The 22,010-nt window shown below is 33.2% G+C and overlaps 1 protein-coding gene across 2 annotated transcripts; it reads left to right on the top strand.

Annotated features, from left to right (window-relative positions):
* Window positions 1-1,070: 1,070 nt before the first annotated feature.
* LOC139527753 (uncharacterized) lies at window positions 1,071-22,010 on the top strand. 2 transcript variants are annotated; one of them, XM_071323390.1, is made up of 9 exons: window positions 1,071-1,142; window positions 1,662-1,701; window positions 7,724-7,811; window positions 9,997-10,217; window positions 11,227-11,456; window positions 14,678-14,855; window positions 15,525-15,881; window positions 16,276-16,392; window positions 19,631-22,010. In XM_071323390.1, exons 3-9 carry the CDS (start codon window positions 7,792-7,794, stop codon window positions 21,937-21,939), a joined length of 3,432 nt encoding a protein of 1,143 aa, XP_071179491.1. In that variant the 5' UTR covers window positions 1,071-1,142; window positions 1,662-1,701; window positions 7,724-7,791; the 3' UTR covers window positions 21,940-22,010. The 2 variants fall into 2 exon arrangements, with proteins under 2 accessions (XP_071179491.1, XP_071179492.1); XM_071323391.1 differs by lacking the exon at window positions 1,662-1,701 and having other exon boundaries at window positions 1,085-1,142.

Raw genomic sequence — 22,010 nt, 5'->3', positions numbered from 1 at the left:
CCTTTTATAGCTTGTTATGCGGTATGTGTTTGTTCATTATTGAAGGCAGTAAGGTTGTCTACAGTTGTTAACTTCTACTTCAATTTGTCTCTTGTTTAGAGTTGTTACATTGGTAACCATGGTAACCTACCACATCTGTATATTTCTTTTAAATGTTAAAAATGATATATTGTTATAGTGCATGTTAATTATAACATTAACAATGATTCATTCCATTGATTAAAATTAATTTTTAGCACTAATATTATTTTTAAAATACAGAATCGATAATCAAGCAAATTTGTTGTTGGTTACAAAAACGATTTGCACATCTTGAAAAAAGTATAATTTTACCATAATTATTTTGATATCAGGATGAACATCTACAAATTTTTGGGAAGATATTATATAATGGTCTGATCAACTTGAAAATAGTTCAGATAAATAAATTCTGTTGCTGGAATTCAAGACCTTGTCTTTGACTTTGAAAAAAAGTCAAAGTATATATGTTTTAAAACATATTGACAGGCCGGCTTATCCCTTGAAAATATAGAAGAGAACTTTTCGCGGTTTTGATTTAATAATTTGACCGCCCTTCGAGATTATTGTCATAAATTATAAACAAAGAAGACGCATTGTAACATTCTTTTTCATAAATGTGTTAGTCTAAAGAAGCATCAACTTAAGTTAACAACATGGCTAAAATTAAGTACTCTACATACGTGTTCAATATCATAGCTAAAATTTAAATTAAAAGTGAAAATAGTTAGATTTTTATTTTCATATTACATCTGAAGTTAAATTGGATTATTTCCCTTTGGACAGTGTTTACTATTTGTCACAAAATAATTGTAATTCTTATATAAATTTATATTTGATCATATTTACATTGTATGAAATTTATATGCCTCTTATTATTTTGCTTGTATAGGAATAATGAAAAGGTCAGATAGAAAATGAAATGTATAACAATTTTTCAAAAATAGCTAGATCGCTTTCTCGTCAGATTGATATGTTAATTTACTATTTATATAAGATAAATGACTCGACAACACAAATAGCCTTCCAATGAAAACGATCCTGCTAAATTTAAACATGTTATCATCATTGAATGAATGGAGGAATGAGCGACACCCAGAAGAAAAAAAAGTTTCTATAAACACGTATGTATGTATTACTGCCTGCTAACACATTTTAATATGCTGTTAACTATCTCACACACGTTTAACAAAAATCCTTAATTTTTTTTGTAAGAAATCATTTATAAATACGTCAAAAACATGTTTTCATGAGTGTTTTAATCGCACGGAATTTTTCATTTGATGGTCAAGAAGATTGATGTTCTTTTTATATTAATCCTGTAAATTATGTCATATACTATTTTACTTTTGGTTCTATCATTTTATCAACGTTTAAAATATTATAGGTTTTGGATTTTTAAATATTTCAGCCTCGGTCATCACTAAAAAGACATTAATTTAAATGTCAAAAATCATAAATGCGTTTCAGATGCAGAACACTTGGTACCATGAATATCATAATAGATATAATATGATCAAATCAAATAATTGTATATGCATTAAGCAATGTTAAGGTTAATAACGTAAAGTTGTGAGAATAATATAAAGATGGTTTACACACTGTAGATCACTGTACACAAGGTTATTTTTTTCTATTTTTAGATACATGTCATTGTGTCACTGTGTATACTGGTATGTATAGGTGAGTCGTAGGTCAAATTGAATCTATAAGGCATGTTCGCTTGATTTTTGTCAGATTTTCGGAATCCTCTAATTTTATCCATTTGAGTGCATTAAAAAAAAACTACACATTGACCCCCACTTTTATTTTATAAAACTTTTACATGTTTAATTATAAGCCATCTGTAAAAGTCTCATAAAATCCTTGTTATTTTTTGATAGTTTTTTGAGAACTTAACCTTGTCAATGATAAAGCTAAGAAATATTAAGAGAGCGAGTAAGAGAGAACATTTTGCCGCCAAATTTCAATGACTATTATCTCGAAAACAAGCACATTGACCAATACATTTATTTTTGCTTTTTTGTTCCTTTATTAATCCACTACGGTCGAATATATATACTAGTGTTATAATAAGCTTGTTATTTAGAAACTGAGTAGCGAACTTATACAGGTTAACCAGGGTTACTAACATGACTAATAAGTTTGAAAAATTACTGCTCCAAAACACTGAGCCATTGATTTTTAGTTTCGACATGTTTGAGAAATGAATGAACATGAATATGGTTCGCAATTTAGTCAAAAAATGACATCAGGACCTAAGAGCTACGGTTCGCGCAGCTAATAATTATACCTAGTCAAAATAATTATTCCGTCTAGACAGGCTTTTTTTTTATTTGGATGTAGGTAAAACCAGATGCTCCGCAGGGCGCAGATTTATACGACCGCTGAGGTTGAACCCTGAACAGTTGGGGCAAGTATGGACACAACATTCAAGCTGGATACAGCTCTAAATTTGGATTGTGATTAAATAGTTGACACAGTATAGGTTTCTGACACAGAATAAATGTGGTCTAATGAACTTAAAATTTTTTTTTGCCTTTGAGCAATTCACTATGCTGTTGAATATTAATCCTCTCAAAAAAATGTTTGAAGAAACTTTCTTTTTTTATGAAATCTGAAATGAGAAAAATTTAACCCCCCCCCTTCCCCCCATTTTTTTTTCACATCCCCCTTTCCCTTTTTCCAAAACTGATCTCAATTCAAATTTCTAATGGAGTTTGCAACAATAACTACTCATTTAAATACATAATAAAATATTAAAATGTAACAAAAGGTGCTTGTTATCACTGAATGGATCCTGATTTGAACCAACCTGAAAACTGGGCCCATAAACAAAAATCTAAGTACATGTTTAGATTCAGCATATCAAAAAAGCCCAAGAATTCAATTTTTGTTAAAATCAAATTTAGTTTAATTTTGGACCCTTTGGACTTGTAGACCAATTTGAAAACGGGACCAAAAATTAAGAATCTACATACACAGCTAGATTTGGCATATCAAAGAACCCCAATTATTCAATTTTTGATGAAATCAAACAAAGTTTAATTTTGGACTCCGATTTGGATCAATTTGAAAACTGGGCCAATAATAAAAAATCTAAGTACATTTTTAGATTCAACATATTAAAGAACTCCAAGGATTTAATTGTTGTTAAAATCAAACTAAGTTTAATTTTGGACCCTTTGGACCTTCATGTAGACCAATTTGAAAACGGGACCAAAAATTAAGAATCTACATACACAGTTAGATTTAGCATATCAAAGAACCCAAATTATTCAATTTTTGATGAAATCAAACAAAGTTCAATTTTAGACCCTTTGGGTCCCTTATTCCTAAACTGTTGGGACCAAAACTCCCAAAATCAAACCCAACCTTCCTTTTATGGTCATAAACCTTGTGTTTAAATTTCATAGATTTCTATTTACTTATACTTAAGTTATGGTGCGAAAACCAAGAATAATGCTTATTTGGGCCCCTTTTTGGCCCCTAATTCCTAAACTGTTGGGACCTCAACTCCCAAAATCAATCCCAACCTTCCTTTTGTGGTCATAAACCTTGTGTTTAAATTTCACTGATTTCTATTTACTTATACTAAAGTTATTGTGCGAAAACCAAGAATAATGCTTATTTGGGCCCTTTTTGGCCCCTAATTCCTAAACTGTTGGAACCAAAAACTCCCAAAATCAATCCCAACCTTCCTTTTGTGGTCATAAACCTTGTGTCAAAATTTCATCGATTTCTATTCACTTTTACTAAAGTTAGAGTGCGAAAACTAAAAGTATTCGGACGACGACGACGCAAGAAGACGACGCAAGAAGACGACGACGACGCCAACGTGATAGCAATATACGACGAAAAATTAAAATTTTTGCGGTCGTATAAAAATATCAAAAGCCGAACAAAACAGGATAATTATTTGAACTAATAATAACCATATTATTACATGATTTTTTTTAACCTTTAAAAACCGTTGATATCAATTTTATTGTTTTGCGGGAGACATAGAAATCCGCGGTGTCTGTCCCAAGTGTTCTCTCCGCCAGTCCGTTCGTTATTCCGGTCTTGTCAGCGATGATCTGCCCAAGATTTTTATGCCCCAACTACGACAGTAGAGGGGGCATAAAGTTTTCTGGTCTGTGCGTCCGTTCGTTCGTTCGTCCGTCCGTCTGTTCGTTCGTTCGTTCGTTCGTCCGTTCGTTCGTCCGTCTGTCCCGCTTCAGGTTAAAGTTTTTGGTCAAGGTAGTTTTTGATGAAGTTGAAGTCCAATCAACTTGAAACTTAGTATACATGTGCCCTATGATATGATCTTTCTAATTTAAATGCCAAATTAGAGTTTTGACCCCAATTTTACGGTTCACTGAACATAGAAAATGATAGTGCAAATTTCAGGTTAAAGTTTTTGGCTTCAGGTTAAAGTTTTTGGTCAAGGTAGTTTTTGATGAAGTTGAAGTCCAATCAACTTGAAACTTAGTATACATGTGCCCTATGATATGATCTTTCTCATTTAAATGCCAAATTAGAGTTTTGACCCCAATTTTACGGTTCACTGAACATAGAAAATGATAGTGCAAATTTCAGGTTAAAGTTTTTGGCTTCAGGTTAAAGTTTTTGGTCAAGGTAGTTTTTGATGAAGTTGAAGTCCAATCAACTTGAAACTTAGTATACATGTGCCCTATGATATGATCTTTCTAATTTAAATGCCAAATTAGAGTTTTGACCCCAATTTTACGGTTCACTGAACATAGAAAATGATAGTGCAAATTTCAGGTTAAAGTTTTTGGTCAAGGTAGTTTTTGATAAAGTAGAAGTCCAATCAACTTGAAACTTAGTATACATGTTCCCTTTGATAAGATCATTCTAATTTTAATGCCAAATTAGAGAATTTAGTCCAATTTCACAGTCCTTTAAACATAGAAAATGATAGTGTGAGTGGGGCATCCGTGTACTGTGGACACATTCTTGTTTTCTATGAAACTCATATATATCATAGGTTTACAGGGGGGTCCAGCCATTTTAAAAGGAGGGGGGGTTCCAACTACATGTCCCCATTCAAATGCATTGATCGTCTATAAAAAAAAACCAGAACCACCCACCACCACCCCCTGGATCTGCGCTTGATTTATATTAGTTGCAATGTATTGAAGTTCAAAACGAATTTCGAAAATGAGTGCCGATCAATTTAAAAGAAAGAGTTATGTCCCTTGTAAACCGCTTAGTTTGAAGGAAAATGTATCGTTAGCGCTATATATGTATGAAACGTATATCATAGGTTTATATCAACAATGTCTCTGATCATGTTGATGAGATCGAAAATGAGTGCCGATCATTTTTTTTTTAAACATTTTTTCCCTTGGACATGTTGGAAACATTGATTGTTATCGAGTCAATCTAATGTGTACATTTTGTGCCAGAGTTTTATGACACTTAAATCATAGTTTTATATTTATTTAGCAATGTCTTTGACGATCACTAATTTTAAAAGAGTTATGCCCCTTTGAAATATTAATTATAATGGAAATTACACTGCATGCATTAGCTTTCTTTAGGATATAAAGAGAAAAAATGCATTTTGTTATCAATGTAACAAGTTAAATGTCCGCTCTTTCTACCAAAGGTAGAGTACAGTGACGCCTTCCTCTATCAAATTTATATACGGGAACGGGTCTCTGATCGTCTCTTAGGAAACGAAAAAAAAATAGAGGCTCTAAAGAGCCTGCGTCGCTCACCTTGGTCTATGTGCATAGCAAACAAAGGACACAGATGGATTCATGACAAAATTGAGTTTTGGTGATGGTGATGTGTTTGTAGATCTTAATTTTCTGAACAATCTTGCTGCTTACAATTATCTATACCTATAATGAACTTGGCCCAGAAGTGACAGAGGAAAATATTTTGAAAAAACTTACAAAAATATAGAAAATTTATGAAAATTGGCTATAAAGGGCTAGAACTCCTCAAGGGGTCAATTGACCACTTTGGTCGTGTAGACTTATTTGTAGCTCTTACTTTGCTGTACATTATTGCTGTTTACAGTTCATCTCTACCTATGATATTCAAGATAATAACCAAAAGCTGCAAAATTTTCATAAAATTGCCAATTCAGGGGTAGCAACTCAACAACAAGTTGCCCCATTGGTCCGTAAATTTCAGGGCATATAGATCTTGACCTAATGAACAATTTTATCCGGATCAGATTTGCTCTAATTGCTTTGGTTTTAGAGACATGAGCCAAAAACTGCATTTAACCCTATGTACTATTTTAAGCCATGTCCGCCATCTTGGTTCACATGCGGGAGATATAATCCAAAATCTACATTTTACCCCTATGTACTATTTTTAGCCATGGCGGCCATCTTGGTTGGTTGGCCGGGTCACCGGACAATTTTTTTTAAACTACATATACCCCAATGATGATTGTTGCTAAGTTTGGTTTAATTTGGCCCAGTAGTTTCAGAGGAGAAGATTTTAGTTAAAGTTTACAGACGACGGACGACGGACGCAAAGTGATGAGAAAAGTTCACTTTGCCCTTTCACCAGGTGAGCTAAAAATGAGATAATTAATAGTCTTTGGAATTCCTAGGGCATAAATGAAAACGCAATGATTTTAGAAGAGATGTGTTTTATTTTTGTATTATTCCTAGAACAACCGTGTAATTCAATCAAATAAAGGCTCTACGTTTTGCCTCGCCTGTTCCTTGGAACCATAAACCCGTGTATTCTTTCATTCGGCAATCCTCGGTAGAATCCGCTACTCTCCTTCTTAGATGAGGGAACGGAATCGACCGAGTTGAGACGAATGGTATTCTTTATTTCGAGAAACTGATTCCCAATCATCCTCTTTTGTAAGGGTGGACAATGGTGGACTGGTGGCCTTATCATTCAAAACCTCATTGATTTGCATTTATTTTAAGAATTTGTCACTGGAAGTTTTTTGGAATAGGAAAAAAGTGTTAAAGCTTTGCATGTGAATTTGTTCCTAGAACAACCACCCATGACCAGGAACTAAGTACAAATGATAAATGAGTTGAAACGACCCAAAAACGAGTACTCAAGGGAATCAAGACCCTACTTTGCTTTTCTTGATCCTAGGATCCCAAAACTCATGTTTTCTTTAATCGAGAAACTGGTACCTGGCCTTCTTCTTTTGTGTGTATGCACTTACAACTCACAGTGGCGGATACAGAAATATTCATAAGGGGGGCCCACTGACTGCCAAAGAGGGGGCCCGCTTTTGTCATGCTTCAGTGATTCCCTATAAACCAACCATCTTTTTCCTACAAAAGAGGGGGGCAAGGGCCCCTCGAAAAACCCTGTAAATCCGCCTCCGATTCAATGACTTATTAATTTTCGTGAACTTAATGTCTCTAGACGTTATATATTTGAAAGAGAACCATTGTCTAATCAGAACATTAATTATTTAGGCCAAACAAAAAAGTATGTGTGTTCACTGTCACATACTTAAAAAAATAGGGTAGGACTGGTAAGTAGGGATTTTTATTAATTTTTTTTTTTTTATTTTTTACATTGAGTCTATGGGAGCAACATTGTAACTTTAACAGTGCTTAATCAAAAATGAAAAAAAAATTAGAATAGGGGATAAAAATTAGGGTAGATAGGATTACAGTTAACACACGTACTTATGTGTTTGGCCTTATCATATATATATAGAGGTTAATTAAAGATTGATTATTTTTTTTTGCAGCTTGGAAAACATGGTAAATGTGTGGTATATAGATGTAGCAGTAATCTAACATAATACATTTGTAGAATATGTCTACAAGTGTATCAAGGTATATAAATTATTTGATATTGTTTGATTCATTCCATTCTTTTGTGAGTGTTTTTAATTAGAATTATTACAAAAACATCTGGTGAGGGATTGCGGGTTTTGGAAAGGAGGGGGCCGTGTAAGCCAACGTTTTAAATGAGACTTGTTCAAAGTTTATACATTTACCATGTAACCCATCCCCTTAATCCGCATCTGGAAAGAAATAAAGTATACAATACATTATATTATCATGATTATATGGGTCATTTTCAAAAAATGTCGAATTTTGAAATTGAAAAATTTATTAAAAGTTACTTATTCAAACAACCCTCTACATAAGCAAATCAAAACAAACAGTACTTTAAGAACAACATATTAAAAGATGCAATCTTAATGATGTCATACAAGAATATCTTGAAACATTTTTTGATCGGTGGTACAATATTTTGTCTATCCTGTTACCATTTTCAAAAGAAATTTTGGGTTATTAAGAAAAGGTTTAGATAAAATGTTAAGCTTGTTTTACGTTACCAATTACATGGTTTTCAAGAGAATAAACTTCTATATATATTCATTCTGTAAAATAATAGATTATTTGCCAATTTTCTAGGTTGTACTGAAAAATGGCTCTTAAAATTGGTTTTCAAAGGTTGTAAAAATTACCACCAGTAATGCAAGTCTAAGATAGCAATTTATATTGTTCGGCCTTTTTCCACCCTTTCAAATAAACCCAACATCAAGTAAATCCCTCATAAGTTAATTTACTTTTCTCTTTATTTCGTTGGTAACAGGAACGTACGTTTCTGATATATCACTATATAAAAGTCTATCCTGTTACCTTTTTGTCTATCCTGTTACCGATATCAGTATTGCACCTGCAAATGCTTAATTGGGAAGATTAAGACGTTATAACCTTAAGATGAGTTCAAACAATGAAATATTTCATTCGTTTTCCACCTACATGTTAAGATAAAAAATTAACGACGTTTTTGTCTATAATTGTCTATCCTGTTACTGTAACCATAGCAACCATAGTAACAGGATAGACATAACAGGATAGACAAATTTCTTCGTTTTTGATTGCTGTTGTGAAATAACTACTGCCTTTGGTGAAGTGATTATGGTTTTCTATTGTGAATTTGGTTTCCAACACGTTATTGCACTTTTTACAACCATACTGTTAGTGTAATTAATCAAAATGGTTGGTAACAGCATAGACATGAAAAAAAAGTACGCTCTAATTTTTTCACTAAATGTCTTGAAATTTCTTTTCTCTACACTGTCGTTCAAGAAACGAGGCGTTTTAAATGTGAAGATTACTTTGCATTTTTGAAATCAACACTCACTGATTCAATATTCATAGGGAGAATAATTTAACGACTGATTTAAGTAGCGGTAACAGGATAGACATGAACCTCCTGTACGCTGAATGAATTTAGTTTGTAGATAATCTGATACATACAATGATAAAGAAGCTACGATTTTTCGTTAGAATTATAATTAAAGTTCTTAAAAAGTCCCTTTTGCAGATATCAAGGCGATCAGAAAATTGGAAAAAAATCATTTGAAATGTGTTTTTCTGACAATGTACGCACACAAATACCCCCCAAATCGGCCTTAAATGCAGTTTAATCTTATCAAAATAGATGTAAGGTGTGTTTATTATTAATGTTCTGAATCACAAATCCGACAAGCTTTCATTTAAACCATTACAACTGAAATTTCCATTAGAAATAAAAAATTTAGCATGGGTGTACTGAAAATTCGACATTTTTTGAAAATGACCCATATATCAACTCAAAACATATCAATTATAATAGTTATAGACCAAAGTCATGATAGTCAAATTATATGGCCTTACAAAACACAATACGGCATGTCCATCATTACTTTTTTAAAGAAATGTTATTTTCATTGATGTTTATGACCTAAGGTCCAACGTTTGAACCACATACGTGGCAGCTGATCTCTACTCAAATCTTATAATTGACTAGGATTGGTGTCGGTTTCCTGCCGACGGTCGGTGGTTCTCTCTGGTATACTCTGGCTCCCTCCACCAATAAAAACTTACCTCGCCAATAGTGATGAAAGTGGCGCGTTAAGACCTATCAATCAATTAATTAATAAATTTTGTATACAGTGCTTCTCATTCTATAATTGTGTCTGCTACACCTTTATATGTATATCCATTCCTTTCTCTTTTGTAGACAAATTAGCTCCGCCAATGACGAGGAAGAAGAAAATTTCCTCCATATCTATAAACTTGTAGTAGGTATTGGAACCGAGGCTGTAAGAGATACATTCGATAGATTGTTTTTGCCTTCCAGTCTTGTGGCCACCCTCAAGAAAGAGGAAATGAATATACGAAGACTTGGAAAGAAAAAAAGACTGACAGCTAAGCAAATAGACATCTTGTTTCCGTCATCAGGTATGTTCAGTGCTACAAGGTTCTGGACCGGGTGATTAGAAATGAATAAGAGGAATAGTAATATATAAAGAATGGAAAATAATGGAGTGCTACAATTTAAAGATTTAATAGAATAATATTGTCAAAATGATAAAATGAGTAAAACGCGAGGTAGTCATCGACAATATTTCAATATTTACATTTATACTTAAAAAAAATAAACCAACATTTATATTCGTTTTCTTATCGTTTGATAAAATTGTATTTCTGATTTTCATCTCGTTGTTCAATATTCTATTAGTTATTGAAGAAAATTTCTTAGGTAAACACTACAGAAGAGTTTTGTAATTGAAGCCATATATCCTTAACTTTTTAAGGAAATTGGTTAAAGCAAACTTGAGTTATTGAAGGAGGTGTCTTAGGGAAAACTAGACTATACCATAATAGGTCAATTATAAGATGGGCTCAACATATCATACTATCATGCTAATTGTTATATGCACAAAGGAGATAAATAACACCTTTCCGATACTAAAAGAACATAAAAGACCACATTTCAGAAAAAGGATGGTGAGCGAGGCACTTGAAGGCTTTTTAAAAAGCTAATGCTTTTATCACATATACATTTAATTTTGTGGCCCTCGAGTTTTGTCGTTGTGAATTACACCCGCAATATTTTGGAAGCAGAAATTTCAATGGTTAACAAAATAATTACAAATAGGTATCTTGTAGGTGAGACAAATGATAGCATAGTCTTAGTCTACCAATCCTTGTCGATTTTCTTTCGATCTATATACTAGTTAAATTTCAAAGAATTACCTTGTACATGTACCCTCCAGTTTTAAGGGCCAAGTACAGATTTCAAAGATCTTGTTATTTTATACGCTATTTTTTCTCAAGATAATCATTGAAAATTGAAAAAATATAATATAAATAACACAAAGCTGAGAGGATGATAGAGCAGATTGTTAACCCGAGAAAACATTGTCAACTGCGGCGCAGCAAATCTTTTATTAAATTATTTTTGCAGGAACTACATCATCAAAATTGTATGATATTAGTATAATGGTGTGTCTGATTAGAAATCTTGTACCAGTAAGCCGGCCAATCAATGGTTTTGACACGTTACCATTAACAACAGAAACAAGTATGGAAGCTGACCTAGCCAGAATCAAATACTACAGGAACGAGGTGGCCCATGCTGATAGTGACAAAATTACAACCATCGACTTTCAAACGAAGTGGCAAGATCTTGTTGATGTGAGTTTACAGACTTTCGATAAAACAACAAACATATAGTCCTAATATGTTTTTCTTTTATGTAGGAATATATGAGTATTTAGTAAACATTTTTGGTAACAACCAATGATCAATAATCAATATAATATAAAAAAAAAAAGCCAAAAATATCGTAAATCTAAAGCTACATTTGTCCCCTGTCTTTTACTAGAGGACACCTTTCGTTAGTTTCTGGTAAGATATAAGATTTTAGAAACATAAGTCTTTAATCCTGTTATCCATGATGATAAAATTGAGAATGGAAATGGGGAATGTGCCAAAGAGACAACAACCCGACCAAATAAAAAACAACAGCAGAGGGTCACCAACAGGTCTTCAATTTAGCGAGAAATTCCCGCACCCGGAGGCGTCCCTCAGCTGGCCCCTAAACAAATATATACTAGTCCAGTGATAATGAACGCCATACTAATTTCCAAATTGTACACAAGAAACTAAAATTAAAATAATACAAGACTAACAAAGGCCAGAGGCTCCTGACTTGGGACAGGCGCAAAAATGCGGCGGGGTTAAACATGTTTGTGAGATCTCAACCCTCCCCCTATACCTCTAACCAATGTAGAAAAGTAAACGCATAACAATACGCACATTAAAATTCAGTTCAAGAGAAGTCCGAGTCTGATGTCAGAAGATGTAACCAAAGAAAATAAACAAAATGACAATAATACATAAATAACAACAGACTACTAGCAGTTAACTGACATGCCAGCTCCAGACTTCAATTAAACTGACTGAAAGATTATGATTTCATCATATGAACATCAGGCACAATCCTTCCCGTTAGGGGTTTAGTAGGAGTTTATTAACATCCACTGGGTCGATGTCAATGCTGTTGGAGGTTTCATCCTTAAGGGTATCACCAGCCGAATTTCCTAACATCTGTGTTGACAAAAAAAAACTTGATGCAGTTTTAACTTTAAATTTAATTAACCTTGTTATTATTTATTATTATACAATATTTATATAGCGCATTATATAATTTGAAAAATTACCCTAAGCGCTTAACATGAATAAACAAAAAAATAAGATACATAAGGTAAAAGCAAAATATACAATCACATAAATACAATTTCTGAGCAGTGGCGTGTAAAATGGTACATTGATTGTCGGTTAAATAGAATAATATAAAAGAATGTGCAACCCACACAAAAAATATCAAAAATTTAAAATTAATCAAAATGAAAGAAAAGTAAAAAGTTTAAAAAAATAAAAATGAGTTAAGAAAAATTTAAAATTTCCTCTGTATAAATTTAAAATAATGATTATCATTAAACCACAGTGACTCAAGTATTAAAAATTATTAAGTAAAAGTTCACAATACAATCAACTGGTAAAACAAATTGTTCATAAATTTCAAAATTTACAAAAAATCAATGAAAGCACTTCGGAAAAAATATGTCTTAAGATCCTTTTTAAAAACGTCAAGAGATTGTTACAAACTTGGCAATTTTCAAAATGCTAAGGATTTTCTACCCTAGGTATATGTTACCTTAACCATGTTAACCGTATAAGGCAAAACCTTCCGACATCGTGTATTACAATACTCCAGATCTGGAAAGTATAAACTTATTTGCCTTTTTAATTCTTTTTTATTCGAGTATCGATGATGAGTCTTTTGTAAACGAAGCGGATCTAGTGTATAACATTTCAATACTGGTATCTAATATATATATGGTCGATGCTGGATGGTGTTGATATTTGTAGAAATGCTGAGTGTAAACATATAGCTTGTAAAGGAGTTATGTATAAGCTTCAAGGTCAAAAGAGTAAATAAATACGAAATATACAAGTACTTTAAAAATTGGAACAGAAAACAAGAGCAGTTTTCTAATATAAATGAATCTCACTAAAATACTGGTCATTATTTCATGATTTAAATACTGATTCTAGTATTGGTGCAGTTGGGGGCGGGTTAAAGTAATTTTTGAAGAGACAGTAGGTTATATTGGCTCTAAATAAGGAAAACAATAACATACCACAGTTAAATAGTCACTAATCGATAAAGCGAAACAAATTCGGATTACAAACTTAGACTGAGGGACACACATCAACTATACAAATAGGAAAATAACAGACCAACAGAAAACACAACTGCAACAAAAACAAACGCCAACATACATAAAAACGAACTATTTGATCACAACTGCCATATTCCTGACTTGTTTCTTGACATTTTAAGAAAAATGGTTGGTTAAACTTGGTTTTATTGATAGCCAAACCTCCCGATTATATGACAATATCATGTGACAGGAATACAGTACAAATAAAAGCAAGAACACCAAGGACACAGAAGTTAATAAATAAAAACTATTGAGGTAAATTACAACATGTTAACTAGTGAATTTACGATAGTACGCCATCCCTCACACGAACGTATCAACGCCTCAAAAAGTGACGTATTTTTTGTGACGTTTGTATTATCACATATAAATTTCTAAAATATAATAGATTGCTTTTATTGTACACTCGTACAACATGTACAAGAATAAAAAAAAATGGGATTGAGTTTGTAATAGTGGTAATTTATGTATTTTCTAATCATGACAAGAATATAAGCTACTTTTTATATTTGGTTTCTTCCAACCCTCGTCATTTGAATAATTGATGATCAATTGTCTTCAATCTGATTGGAACTGTGGAAATCATATGGAATTGTTTGGTTTTATCATAATTCTGCACTATTACCTTCACACTTCTTTGACCGGTTTTTCCAGTAAATTTGGAAAACCATTCAATATTGCAAAAGAACAATTGCCTTCTGAGTTCAAAATAAAGCATGAAACCCCATGTCCAAGACCCTATACAATACTAATTATTATTTGATGGATAATTTGTTTTTTTAAGATATCGTAGGTACAGGTGAAAAATGAAATTACAAAAGTACTGAACCCCGACCAAAGTTCAAAAAGGAAAGTCCTTAATCAAATGGCAAAATCAAAAGCTCAAGCACATCAAACGAATGGATAACGACTTCTATATTCCCGACTTGGCACAGGCATTTTCTTATGTATAAAATGGTAGATTGAACCACGAAATAATGTTCATCAAAAGGCACATTTTACATATTAGGATTGTATGCAGACTTCGACAAAACCCGGAAATTAAACATTCACGAACATTTCCTTAATTCACCAAAATTGGTACCCACGAAAATAAATGAATCCACAGTATCTGTTATATTTTAGGCAATTATAAGAAGAGGTGGAACAAAATACAAGAATGTATGCGATGAATTAGAACAAGAAAAGCTAAGTAAAAACTGCATAACTGACCTCCGACAGCAGATTTCTGAGCTTCAAGAGGAAACTAGAGACAGTATTCAACAACTAAGACAAGATACAGACAATAAGATAGAAACAGAAGGTACGTAAGAGTTATAATGTTTGAGTTGAATATTAATAATGAAAATGTATTTTGAAATCAATTTAAATTATTTAAAAAAAATAACAAATGAGATGTTTATACGTTCTCCAAATGTTTTAACATTTTATTAAACTTTCATACATAATCAATCAAAGTCGGTATGCAAATATCATTTTGCACCGTTACTGCAATAATGATTCCGTATAGCAGATGGAAACTGTTGGCGAAGCATTTTAACTTCCAACTGTCCACATTTTGGGCCAATAGTCAACGTAATGGTTGCAATTTAGTTGTTTATATTGCCTTCCGGTTGATATTGTTGCCCATTGTGAGAAAAGAAAGTTTTTAAGAGGCGTTCGACTCATTCATTCCATATAGCATATGAATTTTTTAATATTTTAATAGATTCCGGATCTGACAAACAGCGACGACGACAACAATTATTGTGACACAATTTGCCACCAAAAAAACAGTCATGATAATTACAAATAAATGCATGAAACGAATCAGTAGCTGGCTAAACGGAAGCGAATTTAAGTATTTAGTTTGTCCAAATTGGCCAGATAACATGGATAAGCGTTATGCATTATGATAGGTTTATCATGGTTATAACAATGTATTTTTATTAATACTTATTTTATGTTTTGTATTCCTTTAAAACATTTCTAGCTGGTAAAATGGACGAAATACTACAGGATACAAAAACAGAAATAATAGTCAAGCTTGAAGAATTGGAGGGACAGGAAATAAAATTAGTCACGAATATGACCAAAATAGACATAACTCAACAACAATTAAAGGAACGCGTATTGGAGTTAGAAGGTGAAAAGATTGAGTCAAACAAAAGGCTTTTTGAAGTAAAGATGGAACAAGATAGCTTGAGAAGCAAATTAGACGAATCGAAAATACAAAATCTTGATGTTGGCATCAAAATCGGGGAAATAAAAACAGATCAACAGGAACTACAGAAACAAATCGGCATTTTACACGCAAAACAATATATGACGGCTGAATCTGACATAGCAGGTAAGTGAGCATGGTGGAGTGTGAGTAGTAAGACGTGTTCCTCACAAACTCGCGCATTCACTTTTGATTTTCACTTTGGTTTTATAGAATAGAAGGTGTGGATTAATATAAATCCTATTATGAATTAACTAATTTACCTGAGCATATACTATACTGTACTACTTGGAATTTTTAAATTTCAATAATTAAAAATGATAGTTAAACATTAATGTATAACCCTTTTCATTTCAAATATAATATGAAAATAAACAATTGATTGAAATCGTTTAATGTTCAGAGACATCAATTTTAATTATCTCGTGGATGAAACAATAACGGAAAGCCATGTTTCTGATTTTTTTTTTAACATTCATACTTCATGGTGTTAAATGCATAATGCAAATTACATTTGCAGGAAGAGAAGAGGTTAGAGGAATCAAAGCTGAAATGAAGGAAGACAAAAAACACATAATAAGCATTTTAGAAAGGCTTGAACATGAACAAGAAGATCCGGTTCCTAGAAATATAAGAGGTAGGTAAACTAATGGTAGGTAAAGAAATGCAAATTAGACGTATGAATCATGAGGGATGTATGTTTAATATTAGAACTTCCCATATAGGGCAACATACGCAATTGTTTCTCCATAGGCGGTAAAGGTAACGTTTACTTATGTTACTCAGTCCTTATCGTAAACTTGGATAAGTATGATGGCTCGTTTCGAAACTGAGACATTTTCACATGCGAAGTTTAATTTTCGGGGTACGAAGTGTGATTCGTTTTCCAGTAAATAAGTATACCCCGAAAATACTTTTATGATGCTGCTCTTCGTGTTTTTTTTCCCACAATAAGATCTTTGAAAATTTAATACTTTGAATACATTTAATAATTTCATGAATAGTTATCCCACGATGACACGGTGTGTCAGTGTAAGATCACCCCGATGACCCGAGGCAAGAGGGTGACCTAACACTTACACACCAAGTCCGAGTGGATAACTGTTTTACATCCAAGCTGTTTTGGATTAGACGAAAAACCATTTACAATTCAGAAAATCTAGTCTAGAACGCCACCTAACCATTATAATATACTTTATACATTACTATATGATTTATACCCTTTTTGACCCCCGAACATGATGAGTAGATATCAAACAATGTCAACTAGCCCCACTCGCTAATCGGCCCAACCTATATCGCCCACCTTGGTTGACTGACTAGCCCAACTTTTGAAAAAGTGTAAAAACAAACTGAACAATCACTGACAACTCACTTATCAACGAAAGGGGTTTAAAGATCTTTAAACCCCACTGAATAAAATTCTGCCATTTCGCCCCACTTATAACCTACCGAATTTGACCTACCGAATTAGACTATTTACCGGATTTGTAATCACATAAGCAACACGACGGGTGCCGCATGTGGAGCAGGATCTGCTTACCCTTCCGAAGCACCTGAGATCACCCCTAGTTTTTGGTGGGGTTCATGTTCTTTATTCTTTAGTTTTCTATGTTGTGTCATGTGTACTATTGTTTTTCTGTTTGTCTTTTTCATTTTTAGCCATGGCGTTGTCAGTTTGTTTTAGATTTACGAGTTTGACTGTCCCTTTGGTATCTTTCGTCCCTCTTTTATAAAAAACGTCTTGCTTCCTTTAAGTATGTTAAATTACTGATTGATCGTATCTAGTCGTCCTGGTGTAGTGGTTATGTCGTGGCTTGATATGCTAAAGGTCTTGAGTTCGAATCCTAACATATACACTGGAGTTTTTCACAGGAATTTTGACAGATAGCCTTTTCCGTATAATTGTATATTTAATTATAAGTTTTAAAGTGAATTTGGCATTCCCGCCAAAATGTTACAGAACAAAGGAAAGCATGCATACAAAGAAGCTCAAACTAGTGTGATCTGGTAGGGATGATCCGGCTCATATCACCCCTGTTAGAACAAAGGAGCTTGGATTTAATAGTTTTTACAAATTTAATCAATGGTCCTCTACTTCCCATATCAACACAAGTGTTTAAGCTCAGTCACTTGTTAAAAATAGAAAAATGTCCAACATCACTGCACAGAGATTTTTTTTGATTTTTACACAACTTATGTGTTCTTCAATTTTATGCGCATTATGGATATTGACCCATATGCACATCTTTTTGTTTCCTTCTAAAATGTTTAGTATAGTTTCTACATAGTCGTAGCAACAGCATAAATGCTACCAATTTCATTACACCAGATCTGCTTTTCGACAATCATCACAATTTTAAAATGTCTCTTTTGTCATACTTGCCAGTGTTTTCCATTCGGCATTTAAGCCGGGTGTGCCGAATACCTTCTTTTCAAAGCCGACCACCTTTCCATTTTAGGAGGTGGTCAGCTTTTTTTTTTCAAATTCCGGATTTTTTCGATTCCGCACCGTAAAAATTTAAATACTATTCGCGCCTCGCAGTTTTTTTTAACACTTTCCTACACCCTAGCACATATAAATTATTATATATTTTTTAAAAACTTTATGATGACAATCCTATGAATTAATTATGATATCTATTATTTAGTGATCATTATAACCAAATTCAGTCATCTGTATATAATTTAATTAATTGTTTCCCTATGTTTTAAGGTGTAAATAGTTGCTCAAACTATACCCTTTGGGTAGTGCTCCACATTTAATGGAGGAATATACAAGAAACTGAACTGAACTGTTTTCATTGACAAAAATGGCGGATCGTCAAATTTCAATGTTTTCTTTTCTTAATCGGGGGAATGGAAAGGCAGATGACGATGGTGATAGAGAAAATTCTAAGCCATATAAGTCAACTAAAACGGACAGTTGAATTGAAATTGTTGAAATTGAAAAAAAAAGTATCAAACCAACAGAAAAGGCACACAGGCGATCGCGAAGATAACTAGGTTGGGAACAATCCCAAAATGAGGGATATCCCTTAAATGAGGGACTGTCCATCAGGCAAGGGGTCATATTACTGTTGAAGAAAAGAAAACTTAGATTTATTACCTTAAAAGAGGGGAAATCGTTTTATTTGGTACAACTTTTCTAAAAGAGTGTCCATTAAGATAAAAAGGCCAGAAACAAATATGTGATCATTTGTTTCTCTTTAAATGTACCATCATAAAAGGGATAGTCATTACATTGAGAGGTTACCCCTCATCTGTTTGCAAGTTGCAAAAAAGCTAAATATATAATGCAAACGTTAAAGCGCTGATAAAACAAAACATAAAGATACAGTGAAGTCAAATTTTAAAAAGGAACAAAATCCGTAGTTTCTTGTCATTTAATGTAATAGTTCACACTTATCGAAATTAAAAGAAAGGGGGCTGACACATAAAAGATATTACTTGGTTAAAATAGTTTGAAGCTCACGATTAGTTCTCCTCTAGATAACCAGGTAATTGGATAGCATATTTTTATACTGTTAGTTAACATTCATTCACAGTTAAACTTCACATATTGCGATAAATTATATGTCTTGAAATTTATTTTCTTACATACTGCTTCGATTTTTCTGCTATTGTTAAGTATACCCTACATCTCTATTTGATATTTACTTTCCTAAACAAAATAACACTTTTGATTCATTTCAATCTTAAAAAAAATGATAAAATAATTGAATTTTAAATTTCTAAATTTAAGTATATGAAACTTTTTCAAACAACCACTCATTAGGGACACATTCTATGTATTTGCAATTTTGCCTGAAATAGATATTAAAAAACGGTGTGTGTGTACAAATCATTGACTCACTTTGCCTTATACTTTGCAGAACAAATAAAAATGAGAATGGATGAATGGAAGATCAAAGATATAAAATTCAATTGTACCAGAGCTTATGAAGATGTTTTGGCAAAGATAAGGTCAAACAGCTGCGTTGCAGTAATTGGTAGCAGTGGGTCTGGTAAAAGTGCAATTGTGCGACATATCTCATTACTGTTATACGAAGAAAGCGGCTTTGATATTATTATAGTTTCATCCCCTATGGAACTAAAGAACTATTACAAACCTGGACGGAAAACATTGTTTGTTTTAGAGGATGCATGTGGAAAATTCACTGTTAACAAACAGCAAATAGATGATTGGATTGCCATGACAGATGTCTTGAACCAAGTTATGGCAGATGATCGTTGCAAAATATTGTTGACCTGCCGATTGCAAGTGTATAAAGATGCAAAATTTTTGGCGCTTAAAGCATTTAAAACATGTGAATGTAATATAACCTCTGACGAACTATGTCTAACCATTAAAGAAAAGAAAAAAATTCTAAAAACTTATCTAAACTTAGAAAACTTAGAAGTTGGTATAGTTTCGAGTAAAAATGACATGTTTCCATTCCTCTGTGAGCTATATTTGACGGAAAATAAAGATGTCGATATTGAAAAATATTTTAACGCGCCATATCACTTTTACAAAAAAGAATTAGATGCATTAAAAATAAACGGGAAATATAAGCTATGTGCGTTGTGTCTTTGTATCATGTTTAACAATCAAATGATGGAAGGGTATTTTACCAGACTTACAAAAGAGTTTCGAAAAATTGTAAAGAATACATGCGAATATTGTGGACTAAGCAGGGATACCCCATCAATCAGGCTTAAAGATGAACTAGACACTTTGGATAAAACGTACATCAGTAAACATGATGGAGTTTACAAAGTTTATCATGATAAATTATTTGATTTCATGGCATACTACTTTGGGCAGATGATAACGCAATGCTTTATCGATCATGCAGACAGTGCTTTTCTGCGAGAAAGATTTCTGTGGGAAAAGGCTATCGACACTGACGAACACTGGTATGTAATGGAAAATATAGTGAGCTTAAAGGATGAATTTCTACAATCATATATCGATAGACTTATATCGGATTGGTCAAATGGTAAAGTATCAGATGTGTTTTATAATATAAATATGAGAAGTCCCTCCTTTAGATATGAATTTCTTAAAGGTCTGAACGGGATTGGTGAAACACAAGCAACAAAGCTGTCGAACATGAAAGACGTCTTTCGAGATGACTTTGCATCCGGTAATACTCCATTGATTATTTCATGTGTAGATGGTTATGTGGACCTTCTGAATTGGCTTTTAGAACATAAAGCGAATATTAATGAACGCCGACAAGACGGGTCATCAGCGTTGTATATGGCATGCCAGAAAAATTATGGTGATGTTGTGAACATTTTATTAAAGAACAATGCTGAAGTTAATTCATGTACAGAGGAAGGAGTTTCGCCTTTAGGGGTTGCCTGCTTCTTTCACAGCGATTTACAGATTATAAGAAGGCTCCTTCTGAAAAATGCAGAAGTTAATAAGTACATATTTAAGGAAAATAACATGACTCCTTTATTCATGGCATGTCAAAACAACTTTACTTCAGCTGTCGAGATATTATTAAAGCACGGAGCAGATCCGGACATCTGCCTGCACGATGGAATGTCTGTCCTTTTATATGCATGCCAGAATAAATCAACAGAAATAGTAAGTTTGCTCATTAAATATGAAGCAAACCCAAATTCTGAAATGCGAGATGGGGATACACCGTTGTTTGCAGCATCACGGATGGGATTAAGAGATATCACTGAAATATTATTAGAAAATGGCGCCGATGTGTATAAATGTTTACACAGCGAGGAAGCAATAGGGAAATCACTCGAAGAAACAGAGTCATTCGAAAATGAAAAACAGGCATGGTTTGATGATGCGATTTATTATGGCTCCCAAACAATTGCTACATATATAGAACACAAATCAGTAGATTACATATTCAGCGTGTTTGCTGGTTCTTCGCCTCTTCACGTGGCCTGCTTTCTGGGTCATCTCGAAATCTGCAGACTGTTGACTGGAAAGCTATCAACTGTAGATATACGAAAAGAAGATGGCACCACGCCATTGTTTTATGCTTGTGAACTTGGTCATCTTGCTATTGTGCGTGTACTTTTGGAAAACGGGGCTAACCCAAAAATACACAGAGACGATTTAAGTTCTCCATTAACCATTGCAGAGCTGAACGGGCATACGGATGTTTTGTCACTCCTGAGTCTGAAGGATGATGAAGGATGCCATACACGGAACGTTTAGGTTAACCATGTTCATTACTTTAAAAGCTCAAAAATATTGAATAAAAAATTGTTGTTTATAATTATCAAAGG

The sequence above is a fragment of the Mytilus edulis genome, chromosome 6, assembly GCF_963676685.1.
Source record: "Mytilus edulis chromosome 6, xbMytEdul2.2, whole genome shotgun sequence".
Taxonomy (NCBI): Eukaryota; Metazoa; Mollusca; class Bivalvia; order Mytilida; family Mytilidae; genus Mytilus; species Mytilus edulis.
Note: the sequence above shows the minus strand (reverse complement) of the source record. Positions and strands in the feature narration are given on the sequence as shown.

Bases quoted from the DNA above. Each gene is read 5' to 3' on its own strand.
- LOC139527753 (XM_071323390.1), top strand. From the start codon at position 7,792: ATGTCTACAAGTGTATCAAG. The intron at 11,457-14,677 runs GTGAGTTTACAG...GTTATATTTTAG, and splicing joins AGTGGCAAGATCTTGTTGAT to GCAATTATAAGAAGAGGTGG. The intron at 14,856-15,524 runs GTACGTAAGAGT...AAACATTTCTAG, and splicing joins CAATAAGATAGAAACAGAAG to CTGGTAAAATGGACGAAATA.